Source organism: Notechis scutatus, chromosome 2 (genome assembly GCF_049901735.1).
Source record: "Notechis scutatus isolate UNSWTSFEM ecotype Mainland chromosome 2, rNotScu1.2, whole genome shotgun sequence".
NCBI classification, from domain to species: Eukaryota; Metazoa; Chordata; class Lepidosauria; order Squamata; family Elapidae; genus Notechis; species Notechis scutatus.
The window spans coordinates 167546913-167556947 of NC_142010.1; the positions used below are offsets into that span (position 1 = coordinate 167546913).

The 10035-nt window shown below is 37.9% G+C and overlaps 1 protein-coding gene across 1 annotated transcript; it reads right to left on the bottom strand.

Annotated features, from left to right (window-relative positions):
* Positions 1–6968: 6968 nt before the first annotated feature.
* On the bottom strand, positions 6969–7913 carry LOC113425770 (olfactory receptor 2A12-like). The gene has a single exon (XM_026688028.2). The coding sequence runs from the start codon at positions 7905–7907 to the stop codon at positions 6969–6971; it is 939 nt and encodes a 312-aa protein (XP_026543813.1). The 5' UTR covers positions 7908–7913.
* Positions 7914–10035: the final 2122 nt, after the last annotated feature.

Below are 10035 nucleotides of genomic sequence, written 5' to 3' on the forward strand. Positions count from 1 at the left end.
TGCCTGGACAGTCCCATATTTCAGAGCTCTAGTCACAGGACTATCCCATTGGTCGTCCCAGCTCCTCCATCTGGGTGCACCGCCCTGCTGGGGAGCTGCTGCACCCGGATGGAGGAGCTGTTCAGGGACGACCAATGGGATAGTCCTGTGACTAGAACTCTGAAATATGGGACTGACTTTCCCACCGATGTCAGCAAGCCACCGTCAATCTGCCTGTCTTCTTTTTCCTTCACTCAGATTGACCACAAATCTTCTCCTTGAGAGAAGGGTGTTCTGACCAAGGCTTCCTGAGACAGTAACAATCACATGCTGTTCCCCAAAACCTTGTTTTTATTTCAGCGGCTGTGAATTATATGCATTCACAGCCCATAATGAGTCCCAAATAGTTTATGAATAGTCCAATGGAAGTCTGCCACAATCTTTCGGGATAAGGCTGATAAGCACCCACCTTTATCTCCCTTGAAATGCTGCCAATGAGTAAATTGCCAATTAGCTGTACAAGACCAAACAGAGCACAAAGTCAACACAGAGTTTCAGATTTTAAACCAACCAGAATGAACAAAGTTGCTTTCTGCAAAGTCTCATGTTCCTTTGCTCCTCCTTTAGGTCTTATGGGAGGGGCCAATCATCTCCAAGCCTTATTCTTGAATTGGCCCTTTTGTCTTAACTGTTTTTGCCTTCTGGCAACTCTGCGCAAGCACACACTGGGAACAGGCTCCCCCTGTTCCTCTGCCTAGCTGATGTCAGATTCTGGAGGCTCTGGAGCCAGCACATAACTCTCAGATGGCCCTGGGCCCATCTCTGTGTCGGACGCAGATCCCTTGTCCAAGCCCTCCCCAGACTCCAGGACTGGCCCATGTTCCTCCCCTCTGTCTGACTCTGCTGCCAGCTCCACAGGCCTCCGACAGACCACAACAAAGGAACACAAAATAGATTCCTGGAAGGCTGTGTGGACCAGGTGATTTCTGTTGGGCCCCCCGCCCAGATGCCTCGCAGAAGCCGAGATGGGCAGGAGGCCAAGAGAAAGTGCCTGTCTGGGCACACAGCGCTCCAGCATCAAGCTAGGTTGGCATTCCCCTGCATCGATTTCAGGTTGTTCCTTCTCCAATCTCTTTATGATATAGCATATCCTCTTCTGGATAGAGGAAACATGGCAAATTCAGACTTCCCAGTTTTAAACTGTGTCACTGGGAGCACCAGAAGAAATGAAAACATTTGCAAATGCTCCATTGATTGCAATGCCTTATAATTGCTATAGTTGAAATCGTATGATTTTAGACAGAAAAGTTTTATTAGTATTTTACTGATTTTACATTTTTAATAACCCCAGTGTTCAGCTGGTCTGCATGATGGGAAGTATTAAATCTCTTCTACACCAAGATTCCCCAACTTTGGGGCTGATTGGCATATTTAGTGTTTTGAGAACATGCCATTAGTTTCAATTCAAAATAACAGTTTTTGAATTTACATTACTTAACTGTTGAATTAAAAATGTGAAAGTGGATAAAAAAGCAGATGGTAATGAAGAAAAAAGGAAATATGCTTTATTTTGTTTATCTTCAATATGCTATCTCAGTTCCACCACAAAACTAGTTTTAAATACAATACAATAAAAAGGCATGTTTTTTCTTAATTCTAATTAGCCACTATGGACTTGGAACAATTAATCTTGTATCTATAGGCAACATTTTCACTTACAAGATCTACTGCAATTCTTTGTTGTAGCTAAAATAGCTGTATTGCATAATGAGTAGAAACACTGGTTCCTTCATCAAATTCACTGTGCGCTTGCTATTTTTAAAAAGTTGTACTGAAGCTAATAAGACTATCTATACATCAGGGATGTATAAATGAACAAAGTCAAAATGATGTTCAGGACCCTATACCTGAGGCCAGGTTGTAATTGCTAATAAATACAGTATATTTTGTTTTGAGTCTTTTACAGGACCAATATAAAGCCAAAATCCAATATAAATATCAAATATAAATATATCTTGCTTTTAATATTGCAGCCAATGACTTGTCCCCTAATAACAGAATAACAGAATTGGAAGGGACTGTTGGAAGAAATGTCCATCTGGGTTGAGTTCCAAGTGGGAAGAAAGACATTGGAAACATGGAGATTGCTTGGAAAGATGGTTTAATGGTGGACAGCAGGAGCACCTGATTTGAGGTCCTGGGCAAAAATAAAGAGCACATGGGTGACAGAGGGAGAGAGATTTATAACCTCTGTTGGGCTTTGAACTTGCTTCGTGTTCCTGTGGCAAGCAATGTATCCTGATTGGTTGTCAGACTCCCATGGGGCCATGCAGGGGTAACTTTGTAGGTTGTCTTTGAGCTTGGTTGAATCTTGCTGGGTGATGTAATCTTCCCAGGTGCCATGTGGTGAGATGGGTAGAGGGCTATTCCTATTATGTCCTGAGGGCCATGTCTTAATCCCATCACCCTGGAGCTGAAGTGGGGGCAGGGAGCTGCAGGGAGCTGCTTTGACTTTAAAAACATGTTTCTCCTTTTCTCATCCATGGAAATATAATATTCTGCCTTTTAAATATTTCCTAGAATATTTCTGTCATCTAGGAGAGGGGTGGGGTGCTAACTTTCTACAGGACATTGGAAGTCTTCTAGTCCAAGCCACTGCTCAAGCAGGAGACCCAATAACATTTCATATAACATTTCTGTTATTCTTTAAAGTTCAGAAGTTAAAGAGCTTGACTAATCTGAATTTCAGCCTGCATCACAACAACTAGCTAAAGAGCATGACCAGCTCAGTGTCAACCTTCTACCATGGCAGAAGAGAATGCTCCTGAGAAGGTATGGCAGCACATCACAAATTAAGAAGAGAAGAATAATGAAGTCAAGCTGTCTGCATGAAATAAAAAAGTGTGAAACAGCAAATCAGTCAAGCTGGTAGGAAGGGACATATAATCTTGAATCAGAATAGAGCTGGAAGAATAGAGCTTGGAGGTATTCTAGCCCAACCACTGTTCAAACAGGAGACCCTATACCATTATAGACAAAGGACTGTCCAGTCTCTTCTTAAAAACCTCCAGTGATGAAGCACCCACATATTTTGAACTGTTACCATCAGGGAGACGCTATAGGTGTCTTAAAATGAGGACTAATAGACTGAGAAACAGTTTCTTTTCCAAGGCAATAATTGTCTTGAATCACACAATGCATATGTGATTTAGTTCTATGTATATAGTGACATTTTTAAACTATCTAACTTACTATATGTTTTAGATAGGTTTTAGACTAGGGTTATTATTATTATTATTATTATTATTATTATTATTATTATTATTATTATTATTATTATTATTATTATTATTATTATTATATACTCTGTAGTGTGATTGTGATGTGGTGTTTGGGGTACTGTGCTGGAGTAGCTTTCAAATTTCATTGTATTTGTAGAATGCAATGGCAATAAAGGTATTCTAATTATATTTATATTTATATATATATATCTATATATATATATCTATATATCTATATCTATATCTATATCTATATCTATATCTATATCTATCTATCTATCTATCTATCTATCTATCTATCTATCTATCTATATATATATATATATATATATATATATATATATATATATATATATATATATATATATGGCATTCAGCTTTGTTCGGGTATTTTCCCACGTCATTATAGTTGTGCTTTTAAAGTTGTAGCAACGTTTTGGCAGAATCTCATCTGCCATCATCAGGCTTCTGTATTGTGTTCGTCTGTGAGTCAGACTTTTACAGTTGTTTCAGTTTTAAATTTGGGGCTAGCCTACTGCTGTGCCAGAATGGTTTTTTCTTAATCCTGATTGGTTGGGAGTCATGGTCTGTGTTTATTGGTCTTGAAGTTTACTGTGTTCTGCTTGATTGATGTTTCTAATATCTTCTGTCTGTTTTGTGGCTTTTTTTGTCTTGATTGGCTGGCAACATTGTGTTCCTGTATTGGAGGCTTTTAGTGCAGCTTGGCTCCGAGTAAATGGACGGCTATCATTTATTAGGAAGCTAGGTTTCATCTGGGTGCCTGGTTGGAGTGTGTTTGAGCTGGAGGTATCAGGGGGGATCTGTTTTGCCCAGGTGTTTGCCTGGCTTGTGGTGTGGATATTTTTTTGTTTGTGAGTGCAGGCTTCCAAATAATTGACAGTCTGGTGGAATCATCTCTTCTATTCATGCTTTCAGGTCTTTTTCAATCTCTATGGCTTCTCTGATAATTCTGCGGCGGGGGTTTTCTATAGTGGCTAGGGTTTTTGTGCCATTGAAGTTGATGCTATGACCTGTGGCTTTCATGTGTTGGACTAGTGAGGAAGTGTGTTCCAGCTTTTTTACTGCATTTTTGTGTTCATCCAGGCGGGTACTTATTCTTCTATTGGTCTGTCCAATGTATGTGGCCGGGCATGATGCACAGGGGACTTCATATATGCCTTGGTTTTCCAGGTCAATTTTATCTTTGGGGTTTCTAAGGATGGCTGATATTTTTCTGTCTGTTTTGAAGGCAGTCTTGATGTGATGCCTGTGTAGTATCTTACTGATTTTGTCTGTAGTACTTCTTATGTAGGGCAGGACAGCTGTTCCATAGGTCTGTTCATCTTCTAGGTCTCCATTATGTCTCAGTGTGTTTTTGTGGATCAAGTCGGTGATTTTGCTTTTGTGGAAGCCGTTGGCTGTCAGTACTTTAGTCAGGGTGCATTGTTCAGTCTTTATGTGTGTGTTGTCTGCCAGGTGTTTGGTTCTGGCGATTAGTGTTTTGGCCACGGAGTTTATCTGTGCTGGGTTTTGTATTTACATACTTCACCTACAACGGACAAAAATACAAACAAATAGAAGGAACACCCATGGGATCACCCTCTCACCTGTCATCGCAAACCTCTACATAGAACACTTTGAAACACAAGCTCTAGAAAAATATGATCACAAACCCAAACTCTGGCTCAGATATGCAGATGAGACCTTCATAATCTGGCCACACGGGAAAGAAAAACTGAACAACTTCCTCACACACCTCAACAGCCTACACCCCAAAATACAATTCACCATGGAAACAGAAGCTAACAATCAACTTCCCTTCCTAGATGTCTTAATATACAAAAAATCCAATGGCTCCCTAGGACACACCATCTACCAGAACTTTGTTTGTCATCTTGCATTCAGTGTCTCAATTGGAGATTGCAACTGTATACTTTCATATTACAACTAAATTTTAGAATCTGAATGTACCCGATTCCTTTTCTTGACTTTCATTACCTGATTCAGAATCAAATTCATTGTTTAGAGGAATATGCTTGTCAGGTTTGTGATCTGGATATGTTTGAATTTTAAGGAATTATCATTTAAAAACCTTTGCTTTATGGTTGGTAAGATGCTTTGATCACAACACTTCAACATATGAGTCAAACCCAATCCATGACCACAAGCAATCCCTGTTCCACTGCAATAATCTAAGAATATGCAGAATAAGTGAATTGTTATCCCAGAATTAGTATGTGCAAATTGTTAAAGCTGATGATAATATCAAGATGTGATGCAATCCAAACAGATTCTCTATCCTGAGTTACATTGGCCAAATATGAATTCATATGTTGAATACTTTATCAAGAACTCAACTGCTTGTGTGAAAGCTCACCCTTTACCCAATGATCAAACACTGTTGCCCTGTTCTACTATCATGCCACCCTTGGATCAAATTGATAATTGCTTTTGTTAAACTGGGGAACCAGTTTGCCCTAATGGGTAAAGAATCAGACTAGAATCTGGGAGACTGGGGGTTCTAGTTCTGCCTTAGGCACAAAGCAATAGAAAGACTATAACTATACTTTATTAAGATAGATAGGCTATAACAAAATTCTACAAGACTGATTGTACTGCGCCTTCCCTTCTTCATATACCCCAGTGAATCAGAACTAGCTGCTTCTAAATATTATCTTATTTCCCAGGACTGAAATAATGTTTATCCCTTTTTGCCTAGGAAATGGTTCTTGCATAGTTCTGTCACAGTTCTCACTTACAACCCAGTCATGATTACAACTTGGTCTTGATGGGAATAATAATCTGAGTCTAGTTTGGGCTTGATGGTACCTTCGTCTGAATCCAAACCATGGTGGAAATGATTGCTATTATTGTAGTCTATTAAAATAACTACTGAAGTTGCTATGAGTTCAATGGGTTGCTATGACACAGGAATTGCAAGTGCCTTCTCTATATAATAAGGAAAAATAAAAGTTTGAATGATTTTGAAAAATAAACACACAACAATCTAGAAACTTTCCCCTCAGGAAAATATTTATTTAACCATCCATTGCAGTGTTATATCACACTTCCTCGTAGGCTGGAATACATAAACATAATTTCATCTTATCAACATAACAAAACAGAAGGTGTTAGACTCACCTGAGAGCAATTTGTCCAAAGTTACTTGGTTAATTAAATGAACATTATATTAATTTTAATGTTTTTAATATATACACTATGAAATCTTAATCATTCTTATCAATCAGTACTCTAAAAACACTGAGATTTAACAAAAGACAAACCAGAAATGAAAATAGAGCATGCTCTGATAACAATTAGAGGAAATCTCCTTTTCAGCAAAGAGAGCTTAAATGGATACTTCAGGAAAAAAACAACAATTCTTATTACGAAACTTTAAAAAAATCAACATTGCTAATATGACAAATAATATGGATGAGGAAGCAAACAACTTTCAGTTCAGCCCAGCCTCACCCACCTGGTGTGCAAAAATGAAAAGGCCCCTTGCAAAATCTTTACAGTTTTTCTCTTCACCCATGCCTTGAATGTAGCAAGATTTTAAATATCCACTGCTGTACTACCATTACGTTGTTTAGAGGGCATAAGTCTCCAGGTTATCAATACAAAGCATCAACCACGTTGAGTCTAACACGTTTCCAGTTAGACCACATTTGGGGTGAACATTTCATTCTGACCTCCAATAAATTTTTAAGTCCTATGACGGACATTGCATCTCTGCAACACTTTCACCATGGCCCCTTTCACTTCCTTGTTCCTGAGACTGTAAATCATGGGGTTAAACATGGGTGTGACAATGCTATAGAACAAGGAGACCATTTTATCCTGGTTTGGTGAATGGCTTGAGCCAGGTCTCATGTACATGAACATAGCACTTCCGTAAAACAATACCACCACAGTGATGTGGGAGACACATGTAGAGAAAGCTTTATGCCGACCTTGTGTGGAGTGAATCTTCAAGATGGTTATTAGAATGTGGACATATGTGATCAGTATAAAGGAAAAGGGACACAAAAGAATGAGGACAGCAATCACAAACACAATCATTTCATTGAGATGGGTGTCAGCACACACAAGTTTCAGCAGAACCAGGATGTCACAGTAAAAGTGGTTAATGACATTTGGACCACAGTAAGGCATTTGGAGAGTATTGACTACATGCACCATTGCAAGGAGGAAGCCAAAGAGCCAGGCTGCTAACACCAGCTTGATGCAGACTTTCTGGTTCATCATGAGGGTGTAGCGCAGAGGGTAACATATGGCCACAAAGCGATCATAGGCCATGACTGCAAGAAGGACACACTCAGTAATGGCCAGGCCAAAGAAAAAGTAGATCTGAACACCACAACCAGCAAATGAAATGGTCTTCTTTGGGATCCACAGGTTGGCTAATAACTGAGGAATGATACTAGTTATATACCAGATGTCTACAAAGGAGAGGTTACTTAAGAAGAAGTACATGGGGGTGTGGAGTTGAGAATCCAGCCAAATTAACATTAGGATGATCACATTGCCCATTAGTGTGATGCTGTAGACAATCACAAACATCCCAAAGAGAACAAAACGTATCTTTGGTCCACTGGCAAGACCCAAGAGGAAAAATTCTGTCACTGTTGTTTGATTCGCCATTTCTTCCTCCACTGCAGTGGAAGAAACAGCTTCCTCTGTAAAATACAATGGCTTACGTTATCAAGTATATTAATCAATGAGAGATCCTATTAGAATTTACGTTCACTTATATTAAAGCCAAAGAAGTAACATTTATTCGACAGCTCTGGTTTTCTTCATTCCTGGAATAATTCCTACCCAGCAGTATATATCATTACAAAATTTCAGGGGTTTCAGTTTTTGTCATTCTGTTTATCTATCTATGTATTAAATTCATACATTGGATCCTTCATCACAATGAGCTCAGAGTGATATTTTGCAGGAATGTAATTCAAATTACTAATAAAAATAAGGCATAAACTGAGGGCATAAGGCATAAAGTTTTAAAAGGAGACAAAGTGGAGTGAAAATGAAATGCACATGTAGCAAAGTGGTTGTACAAATATCCAAATTATTATTAGCCAAAATTAACAAGATCCTTGTAAGGGCCATGTGAATATATCAGAAAGTGGAGAGACATGGTGAAACTGTGGCCATTCCCTCAATAGAAACTTGCCACTTTTTTTTTTTTATAAATATAGTTTATTAATTTTTACAATTAAAACCAGTCACAATACATACACAAATAAGCAAAAGAAAGAAAAAGAAAGAAGAGAGAAGAGGAAGAGAGGGAAAGAATTTTGAGAAAAGAAAGAAAAAGAAAGGGGGAAGAAAGAAAGAAAGAGGTTACAAGATAAAAAGTATTCTTATTTTAACAGTTAAGTTAAGGTTATGAAAACAAAAGAAGATCTTGCAAACTGTTAAAATAAGAAACTTGCCACTTTCTAGAATCATCCAACTATTGTGCGAATCTAAAAGTAATCCGGACTGGCCCTACATCGCTTCAGTGATGTTGGGGTAAGGAAGTGCTTTAAATTCCTAATGAGGAAGCAGCCTCAACTAATTTAATAATAAATTAGAATAACAATATAACCAATATTGCAATTTTTAATGCAAATGTAATATTTTATATATTGTACATAATATAAATAATAATAAATAAGAGAGAATACCTTATCAGGTATGACAAATTTGCAATTGAAAGCTAGCAGAAACTTAGCACTCAATTTTGGCATCAGGAGAATACAATTCCTAGACAACATCAAAGATAGCAATTATTATTTTTGTGCTCTCCAAATGTGGTAGGAGCATACTTTGCAGAATTCCTAGTCAAAGTTCCCAATACATCAGCACGGGAAAGCAATTTTGCTTTTCACTAGAGTCCCATGATCTATCTTTAGGAACAACATGCAAAAACAATGGGAGACTTGGCCTACAGAAATTTGTTTACCTAAAGCTACATCAAGCATTTAATTCACAAATACACTCCCCATACTTACTTACTTGTTTACCTGCTTCCTTACTTTACTTATTTAAAACATTTATTATCACTATCATCATTTTCATATTGCTATCATCCTTAGTATCAAAAAATGCTTTCTTTTTTGAATTGCTAACAAATTGTGCATTAAAGCCCTTTGTGCATCAGCTTCAAACAATGTTAGACCAACATGAATGAAATGCTCCCCAATCTGTTGCAGACCTAAAATACTTCCAATGTATAAGCATTACATTCTTTCTCTCCCTCCCTCCCTCCCTCCCTCCCTTTCTGAAACAGATACTATTCTTTCTACATAAAATAAATATAACTTGAATGTACAAGTGACAACATACTAACCAAACTTAGTGCTATTCACCATCCTCATTCAGCAGGGTTAGGAGAAAAATGTTGTCCAATAGATCTGAGAAATATCAGAGAGGGAAGGGAATGCTAGTTTAGTACAGTTTTAGTAGTGGCTTCTTAGAAAATCCTTATATTGCAAAATTCCAAATTATCAATCCCAGTCAGTCTTGGACTACAATAAATATCTGCAGTTTAAAAAATTGCTTCCTCTATAGGTTTCAGCTATGGGAAAAAAAATCAATAGTAGCTTCTTCTTTACTTACCCAGGTTAATGATGATTTAAAGAAATTGATAAATTGATTCTGTTGTAGGTTATGTGCTACCGAGATCACTTGTTGCAACTATACATCTTTGATTCAACTATGTGTGGCAATTCGGAAGCCAAATGAGCCTATTACACATCTGTGTATTCTGTTATCACCTTCT